The following is a 19,758-nucleotide window of genomic DNA, read 5'->3' as shown; positions in this document are numbered from 1 at the left end:
ACTATTATCCAAATTCTAACAACCACCCTTCCTTCCACTGACCAACCTGCATTCCTTAATAACTGACATTGCTAATTCTGTTAAACTTAATTAACAAGTCTACAATTAGAGAGTCCTATTTATCACATAGTCCTATTTGGGCATAGGGAATGCCAAAGGATAGCACTATTCTTATGGCTAGTTTGTTCTGCTATAGATTTCTGTACAACTCAATTTGCATAAATAATAATTAGTCTTAGAATCTTAACAGATGTAATGGCAATGACTAAAGTTGAAGGATAGTTTGATATTTGTGTAAAAATGTCAGGCCAACATAACAATAAAATATACAACTAGGTATATTTGTAAATATTAATATATTCTTCATAAATTCTCTATAATAAACAAAATATTGCAATGTATCACATATTCACCTAATAAATTGCTATCTAACTCAATTCCTATAAAATTACTCAAAAAACTTTTTAGCTCTCAAATTCCAATTGTCTTCCCATCTATTTTCCTGGAACTGTATTAGTTTGTCTTTTATATTTTCTACTATTTCATTTTGCTTGGTATTATTAGGAAACTCTTCAAACCAAGATACTATTTGCTTTGATAACTCATCACTTGTTTTAAATACATAGCCATTTTCGCCATGTTGCACTAGTTCATCAAGGCTGTAATAAAAATAATAAATTTCTTTATATACAATTTTTAATAAAAGGCTCACTAGTCAAAAGCTTCATTACAATTTTGAAAAGGTTTCATAATTAAGGAGAATAATTATTGTTTTTCTTGACATACATCAAATCTAAACCAAATATTTATTATCTCTTCTATTACTAGCTCTTCATTTAAAAGAGAACTTGCTTTCTTGGCAAACACTATTTTTATGTTTTTTATTAAAAAGTATACCTATCTTAACAAAATTAAAATAAAAGAAAAATAAAAGTCTATCTTAACAATTATTCATTGTAAAGTCAACATCTGAGGATGCTCTGGTTTCGGAGCAAAACGTGCGTAGAGGGTACATTGCCGAGGATCTGTTTGGTGTGGAGTATACGGATTGAAGAAATTATAAATCAAATGAATATAACAATATACAGATTCTCCTGCTGTTTGTGGAGTAAAATTAAACTTAATTTTCATAATATCTAGTTTATCTTCATATAAAACAATACTTACCAATTAAAATCACAAGCCAGAACAGGTAACCCTGCTCCAAACATGTCAACAACCTTCATAGGAAGATCTAAACCAGAGGAGCTTGTGTGTAAACAGACCCCAAGGTCTGCACTGGCCACCATAGTGGGATAGTCGGCAGCCTCAAGCCATGGAGTCACCACACTCACATGCTCCCAGTTGCGTGAAGCAATTTGTTTTTTAAAATGTTCTTTCATAGGTCCCTTGCCAGTTATCACACAAATAAGTTTTGGCAGTTTTTTTGATAAGTTGTATGTTCTTTCATAGACTGAAAAAGATACATCAAGTAGTTTTATAATAATAGTCTTGGAAGAAAGATAAATATACTAAATAAATAAATATACTAAGACAATACACACATCGCCACCTAGCCCCAAAGTAAGCGTAGCTTGTGTTATGGGTACTAAGATGACTGATGAATATTTTTAGGAATTATATATAAATAAATACTTAGAAAATACATATAAACACCCAGACACTGAAAAACACTTATGCTCATCACACAAACATTTTCCAGTTGTGGGAATCGAACCCACGGCCTTGTACTCAGAAAGCAGGGTCGCTGCCCACTGCGCCAGTCGGCCGTCAAACAAGATGGACCAACAAATTCCAAACTGCACTTAAAGGTTAAAACTTACCTACAGAAACCAACTTTGGTGCTAGTTTAGTTCAGTCTTAATGGTTTAGCAATAGCTATGCCACATATAGTGTATTTAGATTTATATGCTAGACAAATATATTGTAAACCACACAGCATAGGTGAGAGAAAATATCAACTTATTTCAAATGATTTTAAGTCCTAATCCAATAAACAGAGACCTTAAGCTTAGAATCCTTTCACTGCTCCTGTGGTTTCAAAACTATTAAAATGTCACTTAACTTTAAGTAAACAGAAATAGCATTTTTTGAAAGTCACAAACAATTTATAACCCAGCCTGGGAAATTTTATTGTAGGTAGTTGCTTCTGTTGATAATTTACAATCAACAACACAATTTACCTAAATAAAGAGCTATTCTTAAATACCATAGGTTAGATCAAATTATATTATTGGTTACAATTTCAATTTTATAATTTGAACTAAGTAACCCTTTCTAATTGTGGGAGGAGACCTGTGACCTGTAGTGTGCTATAAAATGAGTTTATATGATGAAGTATCACCTTGTAATGCCTCCATCAATATACTGAAGTCTTCATCTGGAGTCCAGCTGGTGCTGCTAAATAGAAGGCCTGGCCTATCATATCTCACTCTCACAGTATTCTCTATTACTTTAGTAAATGCAGTCATAGTATTTGAATCCCCACATTCATGCTCTGAACATCTAAATTCTTCATACTGCTGCCCTATTTTGATAAACCAGTCATGTTTTTCTTGCAATGTGATTGGGTGGAATATTTTCGGAGGCCTATCATATAAGACTGTAGCTCTGAAACATAACAATTACTTTATTTACCTCCTTCTTAAATCAGTACATTAATGGAGCAACTCAATCTGCCTTAGGTAAGGTGAGATATAAGCATTTCACCTGAGCCTGTGAGAGAATTATTTTAATAAAACGCTATTTCTTTTCATTTAATTTAATGCATACATACTAACATTATATTCCAATTTTCCAATAAATCCCTCTTCATTGCATATGTCACACATAAATTATTATCAGACGACTGGCCAAAGCCCTTTTCTATGTAAGTAGATATTTTTAAGAGTGGGTGATTAGAACTTAGAGAAAGCGCCATGATAGAGCAGGCATAATTATGCCAGTCAATTATTAACTTTGTTCGTGTGACTAGACAGTAAAATCGGCACACCGGCAATGTAGGGATCGCGGGGGGATTCTGGCAGAGTATATAGCTACATTTCCCCGTAACGAATAACGTTAATAATAAACTTATAGACTGCCATATCGCTTTTAAGATGTACCGTAAAATTTTCGGGTAGCTTTCGACTTTCAAGGGGTGAAGTTTCGTTACAGTTATTAGCGGGTTCTGCTCTATTTCGGAAAGTGGTTTTGTTTCCACGTAACCGATAAGATTGACGCTATGCCCCGCACCGGCAAGAGAAAGTGCATGGTATTGCATGCGTGGACTTCTGCCTATATCTCCCAAAACTACCACTTTCACAGGTTTCTTAGGTGGTGGATCCGACATGGTAGTTAATTAGCTAAATAATCATGTTCTATACTAAAGTTGAGAAATCTTAAAAATAAAAACAAACTTTTGAACTTGTAGCGAGTACTTGTTTGACGTATTTATTTTACGGCAAATTAGGGATGTGAAAAAATTCGATTTCGAATCGATTAATAATTGTTTTTTTTTTATAATCATTCAATCAATTATGACTGATTTTTCATCTTCAACCCCCCGATATTAAGTTTGCTTTTTTAGCCCAGAACCTGGAACGCTAACTGCCATTGAATAATATCTCCATAATATTACATTAACGCTATCTATGCATCTATGATGGCATTCCTTCTGTGCTTATGAAACAGTTCAGAAGATTCATTTGATCAAAAATTCACTAGTTGTTTCGTTTAATCGATTTTTCTGGGTAAGAAGAAAAACCGATTCATTGAAAAACGTTTTTTTATGTACAATGTCACATCCCTACCGGGCAAATACGACTACAGAGAACAAACAGCGTAAACACAAAATAAAAAGGTAAAACGTAGGAAAGTTTAATCATAGAAAAAGCGCGGGAAACTTCGAATTTGGCGGACGTGGTTTTTAGATTTTAATTTTTAATTATTGAAAAAAGTGGATCAGATAAGGAATTTAGTGTTTAAGAGTATTTAGTAAATTGTTTCTAGATATTTATTTTATTATTTTGTGTTATTATTAGTGTATGTATTAATTATTGAGAGTTGGTAAGTTTTTTTTCTTTATATGGGGGTCGATCCCCCGGACGACCCCGGAGGTCCGGGGCCTGGCCCTGGTCCTCCTGTAGGATATAACATAGTCATTGATGATTCGTCAATGGACACTGAGGATGGCTTTGTTCCTGCTTCACAACGTAAACGCACGAAACCGCGAAAAAGGTGTCGTCATTGCAACTGTAAAAAACGAAAGAGTAAGGATGGAAAATTGTATGCCCAAGCATGTCAGTGCGAAGACTCTGACGAAAAATTATTCCAATTGTTTTAGATGATATTAAAGATGAGAACAAAAATATGTTACCTCCTAAAAGCCATGCCCCACCGGTCAATACTGGTGCCAACATGACTCAACCCACTACCTCGGGTCTCTCACAACCACTACCTAGAAAGTATGTTAGCACAGATTCCGGCCCTTTCACTGTCCACATACAAAGAATCACCTCATCCCCAAATGATCCAATAACTTTGCATCCAATACAGTTTGGCAAAGATTTGAAAAAATATAAAATAAATAATATTGTTAATGGCAGTTTAAAACGCATAGGCAGAAATAGATTGTCCATGGCTTTTTCCAATTATGAGGATGCCAACTTGTTTACAGAGAGCTCATTGATAGTGGGCCTCTCTTACAAAGTTTTCATTCCTAGCTTTACTGTTACACGAGTGGGTATAGTGAAAGGTGTGCCCCAAGACTGGACGGAAGAAGATATCCAGGAAAATATCAATGTTCCTATAGGATGTGGTAAAATCATAAAGGTAAGACGTATTAAAAGAAAAATTATGATGGTACAGCTTCATTTTCAAATACAAACATGGTTGTATTGACGTTTGATGGTCAAATTTTACCAAAAAGGGTTTACATGTGTTATACAGCACTCCCTGTTGAATTATATATTTTCCCAACCATCCAGTGCTACAATTGTTGCAAATTTGGCCACACTAAAATTCAATGCAGATCCAAGCCCCGTTGCTTTAAATGTGGGGATGAACACCCCTCAGACACTTGTGCCGTTGTCTCTGATAATGCTCGTTGTCTTCATTGCACAGGTCGCCACTTTACGACTAGTAAGTTGTGTCCAGAATTTTCTAGACAGCAGAAAATCAAAATTTCAATGGCCCAGAGCTGCATATCATATGCAGAGGTGGCTAAAGTCCATCCCCCTTCTACATCAAAGTCTTATGCTGATGTAGCTGCTACCTCTCCTCCACAATCTGAAAATGAAAATCATCCTTCATCAAACTTCAATTCATATGTACCATCAGCACCAAACAGTTCTCATAAAAAAACTGTGTTTGTTCAACGTCGTGTACCTCCAAAACAAACTGGAGGATATGACCGTTCCATGCATCAATCGATTGAAAGTGATTACAATAATGCTAATTCTCAGATGCCTGATGGTTATGTCTTAAAACAGAGATCATCAAATACAATCCCACAACAATCCATTGCAGAATTAATTTTGGAACTTATAAAATTACTCTCTAATTCTAGTTTAAATAACACTTCTAATACTATCTCTTCACCGTCCAACGTCGCAAATTCTTTATTGACAGCTCTAAACCAAATCTTTAATTATGGACCTCAAAATCCTTCAGTGGAACTGTAGGAGTGCCATAAGCAAAAAAACTGATATTCTTTACTTGCTAAATAAATATAAGCCTATGGCTATGTGTCTCTCTGAGACATGGTTAAAACCAGAGTTCTCTTTCAGGATCTCTGGTTTTGTTACTGTGAGAAATGATAGGCTTGATGGATATGGTGGAGTGGCCATACTCATTGCCAAAGCTTTCTCCTATAAAATTTTTTCACTCCCTCCCCTCAGTGATGGCATTAATGCCATTGCTGTGATTGTAAATAAAATTTGTATTATTTCTGTTTATATTCCTCACCCTTCTTATACCTTATATAATGAGTTTAGTCATTTACTTACTACTTTACCTAGTCCATTTTTAGTACTTGGGGATTTCAATTGTCAAAATCAGTCATGGGGTAGTACTAGTTCTAATTATTATGGTGATTTGATGGCAGATATTTTAGACTCTCAAAATATATGTATTTTGAACAATGGCACTCCAACTCGACGTACTGGTCCTGGTGAATGCCTTAGTGCTCCTGACCTATCTCTTTTCTCCAAGTATGGCCTCTCTGATATCCTGGAGTGTACTTGATCATTCTTATGGCAGTGATCACTTACCACTTGTTCTTACTTTACCTATCTCTTGCCCTCCTTCTAACCTACAATACAGTTCTAAATTAAAACATAAGCTGCCAGATGACTGGACTACATTTAAACATTATGTTGATTCAAAAATATCTAGCCTTCCTACGGTTAAAGGTGGTAATGAAAGAGGCTGAGAAAAAATATTGTTCCATGATGACTACGGATAATTTTGAAAATTATTCTCAAACAGTTTCTACAACTCGTAAGCTCCTCAAAAAGAAGAAATTTGAGGGTTGGAAACGATTTTGCGAGTCCATAAGTCCTGATATTTGTCCATCGGTAGTTTGGAGAAATATTAGAAGGTTTAAATCAGCTTTCTATGAATCTCCATCTGGTGCATTACCTATTGAGCTAGCCGACCAATTTATGGATAAGTTGGCTCCTCCATCAGTTCCTGACTTTAATAATGTCCAGTGTTGTACTTTTTCCTCTAAAGCTTGTAGTTATACAGACCTCAATGCTCCCTTTTCTTTGTCTGAACTAGAAGGGGTTTTATCTTATGTAAAAGATTCATCCCCAGGCGAAGACGGCATTACTTACTCTTTCTTAATAAACAGCAGTGTCGCTTCCTTGAACTACTATTTGAGTATTATTAATGCCATTGTGTTGTCTGGTAATATTCCTTCTTCTTGGAAAACCCAAGCTATAATTCCCATATTAAAACCAAACAAACCAGCCTCTGATGTTTCTTATTTTCGCCCAATAGCCCTATCCTCTGTTCTCGCTAAAATAGCTGAGCATCTTGTTAAAAACAGGTTAGAATTTTTCATTGAAAATAATAATATTTTGACAGCTAATCAGCTGGGATTCAGAAAAGGCCGTAGTACCATAGACAATATTAGTATTTTGGTTTCGGATATTCGGCTAGCTTTCTCGAGTAATGAGTCGGTTCTTGCGGCCTTTCTTGATATCAGCTCAGCGTATGATAATGTGCTGATCTCAGTAATGCATAGAAAACTTCATGACCTCCATGTACCACAATTATTAATTACATTTATTATCAATATGCTTTCTGAGAGGTGTATTAAATTAGACCTACATAACGGTATTCAACTTTTTAGGCTGGCATGGAGAGGTTTACCCCAGGGGTCCGTCCTCAGTCCATTACTGTATAATATTTATACATATGATTTAGAAAAATCATTAAACTCTGATGTAAATATTTTGCAATATGCTGATGATCTACTCTTATACAAGTCGGATAAGTGTATTGAAAATTCTAGTAACTGTTTAACTACAACTCTTAAAAAGCTAAATTACTGGTTAGATGTCCACGGACTGGAATTGTCTGTTAATAAAAGCACTGTTGTTCTATTTTCTAGACGGAGAATCTATCCCGATTTCAACGTCCTTTATAGGGATAATCCTATCCCTGTAAAGTCTGAAGCGAAATTCTTGGGCGTTATTTTAGACTCCAGACTTACTGGAGTCCCTCACTGTAACTATATTGTAGCTAAGTGTGAAAAAAACTTAAATATGATCAGGTGTCTAACCGGTGTCTGGTGGGGTGCTCATTCTTTTTCCTTGCGTCTTATTTATAATGCCCTTATTCGTAGCTTATTAGATTACGCCACTTTTATTCTAGAGCCCTGTAGTGCCGTTGCTCTTAGGAAATTAGATAGCGTGCAGGCAAAAGCGCTAAGGATCATCCTTGGTGCTATGAAATCTACTCCTATCAATGCTATGCAAATAGAGGGCGTTGAACCCCCTCTATGTTTAAGACGACCATTTCTAGCTGATAGATATCTTTTTAAAGCTATGCAATTTTCACAGCATCCTTTACGTGATAAACTTCAACTCCTCTTAGAATTTATATATACTTGTTCGTACTGGTCACATAAATCTGACCCGTGTCTTATCAAAAGCTATCGAATGTTTTGCTCCATACAAGCGCCGATCTATAGTACATATTGCTATCCTACTTTTTATTCTAAATATAATGCATTAATAATCTCTCCGGATGTTAGAATTAATCCAGGTATTCCAAGAAACCAGTTGGAAGCTCCTCAATATGTAAACATATTAAAAGAAAATAAATTTTCTGATTTTCATTATATGTATAGTGATGCTTCTAAGCATTCACCGGATGGCCCGGTTGGAGTTGGAGTTTTTCATGTTCAATATAATATTGTCCAGAAAATAAAACTTCCACCGGAATCATCAGTTTTTACTGGAGAATGCTTTGGTTTGTTAAAATCTGTTGAATATATTCTTCTTGCCAAACTTAAGGAATCTATCATATTTACCGACTCTATGAGTGCTCTGCAAGCTTTATCTAGATTTCCATTTAAGTCTGCCCAGATAAGCCATGTTATTTTAAAAATTAGAAACCTCCTGCTTACTTGTAATGAAAAAGGCTATACAGTGGTGTTTTCCTGGGTACCAGGTCACACTGGAATTTCTGGAAATGAACGTGCTGACCAGCTTGCCAATGAGGCTATATCATGCGGAGATATTGCAGACTATTGTAACTATGCCTATGATTTATGTGCACTGCCAAAACATTCCCTTCAGGAATCTTGGAAAATGGCTTGGTCGATTTCTAGCCAGTCAAAGGATAAATCTTTCGCTAGGATTCAAAACTCTATTCCGTCAAAGCCATGGTTCTCGGGTTTAAAGTTGAGCAGGAGAGTGACATGTATCTTGACGCGTATGCGTTTGGGCCACGTTTGTTCTCCTGTGCAACTGGCGAAATTTGGAATTGTGGATAGTGATTTGTGCGAATGTGGTGAGGTGGGGGACCTGAACCACATATTCTTATCATGCTCAAAATATAACCGGGATTCATTTTACCAGGGTCTTATTAAGTTAAACATCCCACTTCCTACTTCCGTTGACATCCTCTTGTCCATTAATGAACCATGTATATATAAACTTTTTTCCTCATTTATCCTATTGTATGATATTAAGTTGTAAATAAGTAGCTAGTTTAAGTATTTCATATTATTAAATTATATTATTATTAAATCCATATTATTATACTATTTAATCCTTTCCTGATCCTATTAATTCTTTTCGAAATTCCGTTTCCTTTTTATAAAAAACTTAGTTTTTTTTTCAATGTAAAAAGTTTCCTCGTTTAAAAAAAAAATTATAAATAAGAACAACACTTGACCACAGAATAAGCAATTGACTATGGTTCAATCGCTCAGCGCGCAGAACCAATAAACCAAAAAGAAGAAGAAGTTTAATCATAGAATACATACAACACGTAGTGGTCTGCTTTTACACTCCATTGGAACCCAAAGCCATTAAGCAAATTTAAAAAAGCAGTCGAATATGGAATGTGAATTATTGTGATTATTTACTGTTGTGTTTTTCTTCTACATAAAATTCCATTTCTACTTTTCGAAATATCAAATTTTTTTTTGTTCTATTATGATATTTTCCAGAAAATCAAATTGTGACTTAAGTTCTGCCAGATTTAATCACGAAACATGTCTAAAGTGCTAATAATCAAACATTTACCATCTATGTTGTCTTCTGAGGACAAACAACAATTATTAAAACATTTTGGAGCTGAGCAAGTTTGGGAAACTACGAAGAAACGTGACTATGTGTTTGCTTCCTTTTCTACTCTAGAAAAGGCTAAATCTTCATTGTCACGTCTTCACCAACTAGAAATAGCCAACAGACGGTTGGTTGTAGAATATTCTTTCGAAAAAGTACCAGTAGAACAAACTAAACACAAAGAGGACATCAATTCATTAACTACAAACCTAATAAAAGAATTTTTACGTGCCCTTAATGCATGGAATCCATCAGTAGACTTTTACCAGCCGCCACCAACACATATTAAATATGAATATCCTAAAGTAACTTCTAAAACAGTTATTAACATCATTCGCGCATTATTTACACACAAACCTTTTTATATTCAAACCTTACATTTGATGAATAAGATGTCACTCGATAATCCATTTAGTGAGAACAGTACCGCATTAGATTTTTTTAAAGAGACATTTCGAGAGTATTTTTTTGACGAAATACCTATTCTTCCCCCGAGTGAGCCTGAATCTGAAATATCAAGTGATGAAACCAGTGAAAAGCAGAAACAACCTTTACCCTCAGTCACAAAGAGAAAACAGACTTTACCAAAAACTAGAAAGCGACCTGCAGCAGTGCTCTCTGCAGCAACAATACCTAAAACAAAAAAACCTCATATTGTTATAGACCAAAAAGAAGTATTTGAAGGGACTCCAATTATTGTAGAGTCAAAAAAAATATCTTTATTTGTATCACAGGATGCACTAGCTAAGAAATCTGAAGAGCCTGAAGTTATCGGTGAACTCGGAAAGTTCCAGAAAGAAGATCAACCTGCAGAGGATGTAGTCACATCATCAGAACCTGACCAACCAACAATTACTAGAAAGGAATTGTTAAAGAATAGAATTTCTTATAGAGATATGAAAGTTCTGCCTGTCTTCAAAAATTATCACCCTGGAGAGTCATCCATGAGGTTGTACATTAAAAATTTAGCTAAAACCGTTACCGAACAAGATGTAAAAAGAATATACAAACGTTATGTGGAACACATACCTGAAGATGAGCAAATAGGCTTTGATGTGAGAGTGATGCAAGAAGGAAGAATGAAAGGGCAAGGCTTTGTTACATTCCCCTCGGTAAGGATAGCAGAGAATGCTTTGAATGAAACAAATGGATATTTACTAAAAGAAAAACCAATGGTTGTACAATTTGCTAGGGCATCTAATAAAAAAACTATTGAATGATACACTCTTTTACTTGATTGTCTTTGTTGGACCAGATACAACTGCTGTGATTGCAAGATTCTGTAGTTTTGTATTTATTCATGTCACAATTGTTTCATTTTTATTTTTGTTGTTATAGTAATAAATAATTAACGGACCAAGTGGATACCTTACCTGATGGTAACCGGAAAACCATTGCCTATAAAAAGAGCAACACTTCACAAGGAGCACATCCTGCAACATGCCACCCTGTGTCCATCAATTTGTAATTACAATGGCAACCATGCCCTTTAGACCAGGAAACAGCACATTGCACCAATGCTGCTTGGCAGCAGAAATAAGCACGGCGACAGTACTTCCCTTGTTGAGCTCTGTCACAAAAAGCTCTACTACTACTACTACAAGACAGTTTCTGAAATATTTCAAGGTTACCTCATGTTGCTTACCATCATATTTCTATTGATGATGAATAATTATTGTATACCACACAAAATTACAGTTAAATATGAAAAGCAATACATATACATATTATCACTGCATCTTAATCTCTTCCATCCAACCAGAAATTAATATAATGTTTAATGAATTGCTTGTTATAGTGGTAGCTTATGTTGCCAGCATACTGGAAATACCTAAAAATATACCAGTTTTTAGGTAAATTCATTTCCGACTTGAAGTCTGCGGACAAAATAAAATGCACCAAAACTATTTTCATTGATGTTTATTACATGAATCCTAAATTACATTTAGGATTAATCTTAGGTAGTAGGTAGTTCAGCTCAATAAAAACTAGGTATCATAAAGAAAAAATTATATATTTATCATCTCAATTGTATATGGCAATGTTTCTCTATCATTTGGATCAGAATATGTCCCTGATACAATTTTATGTAACATGGGTAAAGTGCTATCAATTACAGTTAACTGATCTATAAGGTTTCCAACAACATTTTGCACATTATTTAAAACATCAGAGACTTTCTCATCTTTAGTCAACAAGTACTGTTGGTAAAAAGAGTCCATCAGTAGTGTACACCAATCAAACAGTTTACTTTCATAGTGTGAATCAATCTTTATATCTGAATCAACAAGTAAATAAGATATGTAATTCAATAAAAACAATGCACTATCAAGTGATAGCCCATTCCTTAAATATGGTATCAACATTGCATCACTGAATACAATCTCAAAGAGATACTGAAGTAAAGTAAAACTTTTACTGTCATTTTTACAAAATTTCACAAATTCTTCATGATTTGTAATATCAATGCTAGCTGGATTTATATTCTTTATAGCATAATTAAGCAAGATAACCAACACAGACTCTGGAACATCTACAAATTTTCTTATAACTTGATTAATATTATTAATATCATCTTCCTCCACCAACTTTCCAATGACTTGTGCACACATACTCCTCTCTGTTAATCCAAGTTTTAGTAGACTTTTCACCTCCTTGGGATAATTGAATAAGGGATCTACTGGTGTGTCCCAGTTCGCAATTTCTGTATGGTTATTTTGTTTTATTTCATGGGACCCTAGAAGACTTGATAGATTTCTATTGATCTCTAAAACGTATGGCAACATGCCAATATGATTTGATGCTTCAAGAATGATTCTACCATTAAAACAATAGAGCTTGGCATTTTCAGAGTACATTTTCATTGGGTATCTGCAGGACCCAACACCTAAAATGATGTTGTAGGCCACAATGATGGCTCCATCTTGATCAGTATTGCTCCCAAATAAGATGAGGTGATCTTTGCCCATCCAAGCAATGGATACACTTGTAATAGTAGATATCCATGGTACAGTACCAATAGTTTTCCATGTTTTTTTAATTAAGTCATATTCTGTAATTGTAGTATCACTCCCTGGAATTAAAAAAATATCAGTACTACCTTTATTATGTAATGTAAAGACAGGCAGAATCTTTAACTACACAAGAAATAAATATTTCATGCTGTGATAACAAAATTACTTCTGCATATATTGTTTTTGTGGCTGCTCCTTTTACATGTTTGAATGAATTACTCTAGATCACAACTTTTAAGAGCTCTACCCCAGCGACACCTGCATTTGCATGAAGCAATGTGGAATTTCATTTAAAATAGATTAAAAACGACTGAGTATTGATACTTTGACATCACAATGCACTATTGGAGCTCTTAAAAGTATTTCTATGAAGATTGCAAAAAAAAAAATTGAATAAGTTTTACCAATTTTAAAACTGAGATGTCTATATACTGCAGACTTAGATACTAGGTTTATGGTATGTAAAAATTTACTTACACATAAAATAAATGGCAGGATTCTCATCTGCACTAATAAATTTTCCAACAATATGGGCTTCTTTAGAATCGGCTCTAACTACTTTAACCCTATTTATTTTTGATATCTCCATATCACCTAGCTCTTCTCTTATTGGGCATGTTATTATTTCATACAAATTCTTATTCCTTTTAATAACATAGCAAATGTAGTCTGTTTTTTGTACCTTATAACATGCTATCTCTACTATAGTTTCAGAGTCTTTTACAAGTAGTTTATTTTCATATGTTTTTCTATTGTCTAGTGCATAGGGTAGAGAGGCACAGTTGCCATTTTCAAATACTATGACTGATGGTTCATCCTCTCTTGGTATAAGCTTCATGATGTTAACTGAGAACTGCGAAAATTATTAATTACATAATTGCAACATTGCAAATTACACAATTGGTTTATTATTATTATTTTCTATAATTTAATGATTTTAATTTTTTTTTTTATTTTTTATTCTTAACAATGCTTAAAAATAAATTAAAAATTTATAAAAAAAAGCATCCACCCTCCGCTTGCTGGGCTTTTGAATGCCCAAGCAAGGAAACCTATCAATACGCGCTGTTTTAAGGACTACTGCCTTCTGTATCCGACCCTTGATCCAACAACCAAGCGAAAGCTTCTTAAGATGTTGGTCGATGCTTTATTATTATTATATAATAGACTAAACAGCTTTCGTTGATATCACGTCTATATCATTTCCTGTGCTCATTATCCAGTCTATTCTTAAACTGATTCAGTGAGGCACACAGGCAAGGCCACATTTGTATAACTCTATGCATATGTGAAATGCCTTGCCTGAAGATGTAGTGACTGCAATATCACTGAATCAGTTTAAGTATAGACTGTACAAACATCAAAAAGACCAAGAGCACAAGAAATGATATAGACCCATCAGCGAAAGCTATTTAGTCTATTCTATAATAATAATAATAACAACAGCTCTATTGCTGATAAAGTGCTTGGAGCAATTGGATGATGCCTACTGAATCCAAGTTGGATACCATAGCTAAACTATACTGTTTGTTAACTAAACAGTGTGTGTTGCCAGTGATGACTTACGGATTGGAAACATGGTCATTAACTATGGGCCTCATAAGAAGGCTCAGTCACTCAGCAAGCTATGGAAATAGCAGGCAGGGCACATAGCTCTGAGAACTGATGGAAGTTGGGATCCCAAGGTGTTGGAATAAAAACCCTGCACAGGTCAACGTATATAATATACAGATAAACACCCCAACACTAAAAAACATTAATGTTCATCACACAAACATTTCCACAACCGTGGGAATTGAACCCACAGCCTTGGGCTCAGAGGGTTATTGCCCACTGCGCCAATCGGCCATTAATCGTTTTATTTTATTACCTTAAACTTTTTACTCTTATCCAGACTGCAAGAGTCATCTTTCCATGTTTTAATGGTATTCCTGTTGAATACTCCAACATACGCATCTTGTTCCTTGTCAAATATTACTGCTGAGGTCAGATGATCCTTCGATGTCCAGCCCCCTATTTGTTTCTGATCTGAAAGCTAATAACCTCAATAAAATAAACAGTTTTCAATCGTTATTCTCGGACGGTGTTGCATGGTTGACAGACGTATTATTGGGACAGTTATATTACACGAAAAATTTTTTTAAGCTTCATCACATTACTTTTATAAACATAAAAACTTATTACTCGATATTTGTTGACGACATTGCGGCCTAAAGTAACAATAACATTTTCATCGTCCCGGTCTCGTGCCACTCCTAAGAAACTGTTTTGATCAATTAGCGGACACAGTACATAGTAATTATGTAGTTTCGCCATTGTCGTGTGTTAGATTATATCATTTATAGAAAAAAAAATCACAAACAAGCGTGGTGAACATGCCCATTTGTTAATAATATATATAATGTATACACTGTCTTTGTCATATGTCAATTTTGTCAGTTTTTTTTTTTTTTTTTTTATGGCTTGCGTTTGTACCAATTGGGTACGATTTACTTCGCCAATGTCACGTGGTATGGAGGAGACACGCTTTTGAGAATGATCGGTGAAATATAAGGAAGACCAAATTTTAATCTTGACGCATTTAAATAAGTAGCAGATTTTTTTTTTTTTTTTTTTCTCCTTTATGAGTTAATTTCCAACAGAAAAACAGATAATTAGAATGTTAGTCGGTTGGAGATAGGAAGGTTCTTACATATATATTTACAACTTAATATTATTACACTTAACATATTTACATAGGAATCTACAGAATGGGCTATTTTGTCAGTTTTCTTCTTGGTGAGCAGCTGTAGTGTGCAGTCTGTCTTGGTCTCAGATGAAACAGCTATATTTAAGTTATTTTAAGCATAGACAATAGTTTAATACATGTACCTAAATAATTAATGTTTATAAAATAACGGCACTGTAAAAATATAGGACCAATAAACAGGCTATCAATAGATTTAGATTATTTTAAATTAGATATTAATAAAAGAAAAAAAAATCATGAATAAACTTGTAAAGTGTAGTCTGCCAGCCACGCTAGTTCACTTTGCATGCGCTTATTATCAATTACATGCACCGTGTTCAAGCACCTCATTTGGTTTCATTTTCAAGGTCCTTTGCGGTTATTCGTCATTTCGGTCCGGTCAAGATCAATTAAACTACCAAGACGTCAAGATCAATTAAACTACCAAGATAATAGGTGTTTTGAAATAATTAACATAAAGTTTAGAATTCCATTTACGTATTAGCGAGTTCCATCGTTGTGGGTTTGAAGTTGAAAATTTTTATAGCTCTGTCTTGCACATATGTTTCCTTATTTCCCATCTCATCTTGCATCATTGAATGATGTAACGAACGTATAAAGTTTGTGGTAGGTACTTCTTAATACGATTCAGTTTTGGTTTTATTATTATTTGAATGTCAATGTTATCTTTATTCTTTATTTATCAAGGGTATTGATAAGTTGATTAGTTACATTTTATTCTGAGTGACAAGGTGACATGTGTTTACGATTTCATAAATTTAATTCAATAATGGCCGATGTGATAAAGTATAACTAGGTTCGGCGGGAAACTTCGTACATGGCGGACGCGGTTTTTTCAAATTTTTCTTTGATTTTATTGTAAACTCGTCTTGAAAAGGATTTGGTGTTGTTTATATTGAACTGTAACTTGGCCTGTCAATTTGTGCACACGTGTTAGTGAGATTCCGGTGTAATTTCGGTGTTTTATGTGAATTTACACAGCAGCAGAAATAGTTGTCATTGGTGATATTCGTATAAATCTAACCGTATTTAGTGTTGGTTAAATATTTATTATGTGTCTGTAGTTATAGTGTTTCCAGTAAAATGGATCTAGATACACCTCCTGAGCCGCCCGACCCGGGGGCATCAGCCTCGTCTCGCAAACGACAAGGAGAGGATACCAACGTATATACGGCCAAAAAAACTATAACTGATCCTACTCAGGTAAACCCATCCGTTCAAAGCCTTTACATACATCCTTCCTTCACCGAAGGCGCCAAGTCATACTCTGACGATGATAATGGGCCTTTTATCGTCCAAGTCTCACGGGAAGTGGAGGACCCATCCTCTGGAGCGTCATTACGGGCTATAAATTTCGGTCAATTCTTGCACAAACACAAAATTGGTTCAATTATCCACGACGGCGTCAAAAATATAGGCCGCAACAAAATTACTGTAGAGTTTACTTCTGCCCAAGCTGCCAACAACTTTCTGGTTAGTCCAGTTTTGAAGTTATGCAAATATAGAGCTATAATTCCCACATACAACATAACCAGAATGGGGCTGGTGAAAGGAGTTCCCGTGGACTGGTCGATGGACGAGCTTGTTGATTCGCTAGAGCTCCCGCCTGGCTGTGGTGAGGTTCTGAAATCAAGGCGACTGAATAGAAAATCTGTCACAGAGGGTGTCATCACTTGGGTGCCTACCCAATCTGTTGTCCTAACCTTCAGGGGGCAAATGCTTCCTGCTAAGGTATATTCATACCACACCTCACTGCCAGTTGAAACATATAAACTTCCAACAATACAGTGCCAGAACTGCTGCCGTTTTGGCCACATTAAAACAATCTGCAGATCTAAGCCCAGATGCTACAGATGTGCTCAGCCCCATACAGGTGACTCATGTTTGGTCATCAAGGAATTATCTACATGTTTACACTGCTCTGGTAGTCATTTTGCTACTGATAAAGACTGCCCAGAATTCTCCAGGCAGCAATCTATTAAAATGGTCATGTCTCAGAATAATAAATCTTACATTGAAGCATCATCTCAGTTTCCTCCTGTCCGCAGGTCCTATGCTGAGATAACAAAAGAAATGTTTACTCCTACTAATGTAACTTCCTCCAAAACCTCCTACCGGCAAACAGTTTTCCGCTCTCCTCGTCCCCGAGCTCCTCTAGCAAAGGGCTACGATAAAAAAGCTGTTCAGACTATTGTCGGTGATTACTCCTCATCCCTTCCTAATGGATGCGCTCTCAACAACAATGTTGAGAACCCTCCCTCCCAAGGTAAAATGCTTGAGTTTATCTCCGAATTTCTACTTAGTATTGTCGCTCCATGTAGTGAAATTCCCTTACCGCCCAACGTTGCCAAAAACTTAAGCCAACTTTTTAAACTACTCCAAAATGGGCCCAATAACCCTGCTACAGTGGAACTGTAAAAGTTTACGTCCCAAGAAACATGAGTTAACCTTCATAATCCCACCATTCTTCCTCCCAAAGTCCCCCGTCCTTTGAGTGTTAAATGTTTTTTAATGTTTGTTTTCAGTCCTTATTGTAGATTTTTATGTAAATATATAGTAAGTAATAAAATTAAAGTATAATGTACAAAAAATATCCGTGTAAGATATATATGCATGTGTTGTCTGTGTCCTTAGGTTAAAGAGCTAACTAGCTAATAACAACTATTTCTTGGTACAAATTCAAAATTAACTTTTCATTAGTTTCACCGATCAATCTCCTTCGTGCCTTCTTCATCTACAAGACATTGGCGAAATACCTTGTGCCCAGTTGGCGCAGACAAAAGCCATAAACAAGAATTGAATTGAATTGAATACATTTTATTCTTATTACTATTACGTGTAGCAAGCCAGAAAATGTCTACAGCCGGTCAAGTTATAAAATGCAAAGCTGCAGTGGCCTGGGAAGCCGGAAAACCTTTATCCATCGAAGAAATCGAAGTGGATCCACCGAAAGCTGGCGAAGTTAGAGTCAAGATACTTGCAACCGGTGTATGTCATACCGATGCTTATACTTTATCGGGTAAAGACCCAGAGGGGGTCTTTCCAGTTATTCTAGGCCATGAAGGTGGTGGTATCGTAGAAAGTATCGGAGAAGGTGTTTCAACGGTGAAGCCAGGTGATCATGTTTTGCCATTGTATGTCCCTCAGTGCAAAACATGCAAGTTTTGCCTCAACCCAAAAACTAACCTTTGTCAAAAGGTACGTGTCACTCAAGGTCAGGGTGTGATGCCAGACGGTACAAAACGATTCCGCTGCAAAGGTCAAGAACTGTTTCACTTCATGGGATGCTCCACATTCAGTGAATATACAGTGGTTCTAGAAATTTCCTTGTGTAAGATTGCAGATGTTGCTCCGTTGGATAAGGTATGCTTGCTAGGATGTGGTATTACAACTGGTTATGGAGCTGCCCTGAACACAGCAAAAGTTGAAGCCGGGTCCAACTGTGCTATATTTGGCTTGGGGGCTGTGGGTCTGGCTGTTGCTCTAGGCTGCAGAGTGTCTGGTGCAAAACGCATAATTGGTGTGGATATTAACCCAGATAAATTTGAAATAGCCAAGAAATTTGGTGTTACCGAGTTTGTCAACCCTAAGGATTACGATAAACCTATACAGCAGGTCCTTGTTGATTTGACTGATGGGGGATTGGATTACACTTTTGAATGTATCGGCAATGTAAACACTATGCGTGCAGCTTTAGAAGCAGCTCACAAAGGTTGGGGAGAGTCTATAATCATTGGAGTTGCTGGTGCTGGAGAGGAAATCAGTACACGTCCATTCCAACTAGTGACCGGCAGAGTTTGGAAAGGCACAGCCTTTGGAGGGTACAAAAGCAGAGACAGCGTTCCTAAATTAGTAGACGATTACCTCAACAACAAACTACCTCTGGATGATTTTGTTACCCATAAAGTACCATTGGATGAAATTAATGAAGCATTTCATTTGATGCATATTGGAAAGGCTATTCGTGCGGTTATTGAGTTCTAGAATTAGGAACTGTTTTGGGTTATATAATGACATAACTATTAAGCATTTAACAATTTGTATATTATGTAAATTTATTCAAAGTTTGTATTACATCTTTTGTCTATAAAATATATTGTGGTTTCTGTACATAGCTGTTTCCATTTCAAAATTAACCAACATAACAAAACTATTATGTTATCTGTGTTAACAGTGGGTGGAAACAAAATTTTTATGGATATGGGCT

General features: G+C 35.6%; 4 protein-coding genes and 1 long non-coding RNA gene across 7 annotated transcripts; 2 read left to right on the top strand and 3 right to left on the bottom strand.

Moving 5' to 3' along the window:
- Positions 1–337: 337 nt before the first annotated feature.
- LOC120630697 (chitobiosyldiphosphodolichol beta-mannosyltransferase) lies at positions 338–3,447 on the bottom strand. The gene is made up of 4 exons (XM_039899981.1): positions 2,781–3,447; positions 2,345–2,610; positions 1,168–1,453; positions 338–659 (listed from the first exon to the last, which is right to left on the bottom strand). The coding sequence occupies exons 1-4, from the start codon at positions 3,329–3,331 to the stop codon at positions 449–451; spliced, it is 1,314 nt and encodes a 437-aa protein (XP_039755915.1). The 5' UTR covers positions 3,332–3,447; the 3' UTR covers positions 338–448.
- Positions 3,448–3,954: 507 nt separating this feature from the next.
- On the bottom strand, positions 3,955–7,089 carry LOC120630745. Of its 2 annotated transcripts, none has more exons than XR_005659034.1 (3): positions 6,622–7,089; positions 5,988–6,292; positions 3,955–5,268 (listed from the first exon to the last, which is right to left on the bottom strand). It is a non-coding gene; the product is annotated as an uncharacterized LOC120630745 (long non-coding RNA). The 2 variants fall into 2 exon arrangements; XR_005659033.1 differs by having other exon boundaries at positions 6,819–7,089.
- A 2,378-nt stretch (positions 7,090–9,467) lies between these two features.
- Positions 9,468–11,066, top strand: LOC120630673 (RNA-binding region-containing protein 3-like). Its single transcript, XM_039899943.1, has one exon. The coding sequence runs from the start codon at positions 9,716–9,718 to the stop codon at positions 11,006–11,008; it is 1,293 nt and encodes a 430-aa protein (XP_039755877.1). The 5' UTR covers positions 9,468–9,715; the 3' UTR covers positions 11,009–11,066.
- Positions 11,067–11,783: 717 nt separating this feature from the next.
- Positions 11,784–15,216, bottom strand: LOC120630568 (nucleolar protein 11). The gene is made up of 4 exons (XM_039899828.1): positions 14,987–15,216; positions 14,673–14,837; positions 13,280–13,655; positions 11,784–12,861 (listed from the first exon to the last, which is right to left on the bottom strand). Exons 1-4 carry the CDS (start codon positions 15,116–15,118, stop codon positions 11,798–11,800), a joined length of 1,737 nt encoding a protein of 578 aa, XP_039755762.1. The 5' UTR covers positions 15,119–15,216; the 3' UTR covers positions 11,784–11,797.
- Positions 15,217–15,878: 662 nt separating this feature from the next.
- LOC120630302 (alcohol dehydrogenase class-3) lies at positions 15,879–19,645 on the top strand. 2 transcript variants are annotated; one of them, XM_039899485.1, is made up of 2 exons: positions 15,879–16,157; positions 18,394–19,645. In XM_039899485.1, exon 2 carries the CDS (start codon positions 18,405–18,407, stop codon positions 19,533–19,535), a length of 1,131 nt encoding a protein of 376 aa, XP_039755419.1. In that variant the 5' UTR covers positions 15,879–16,157; positions 18,394–18,404; the 3' UTR covers positions 19,536–19,645. The 2 variants fall into 2 exon arrangements, with proteins under 2 accessions (XP_039755419.1, XP_039755418.1); XM_039899484.1 differs by having other exon boundaries at positions 15,879–16,262; positions 18,366–19,645.
- Positions 19,646–19,758: the final 113 nt, after the last annotated feature.

This window comes from Pararge aegeria, chromosome 16, assembly GCF_905163445.1.
Source record: "Pararge aegeria chromosome 16, ilParAegt1.1, whole genome shotgun sequence".
Lineage (NCBI taxonomy): Eukaryota > Metazoa > Arthropoda > Insecta > Lepidoptera > Nymphalidae > Pararge > Pararge aegeria.
The sequence above is the reverse complement of the archived record's forward strand: the minus strand, read 5'-3'. Positions and strand labels throughout refer to the sequence as shown.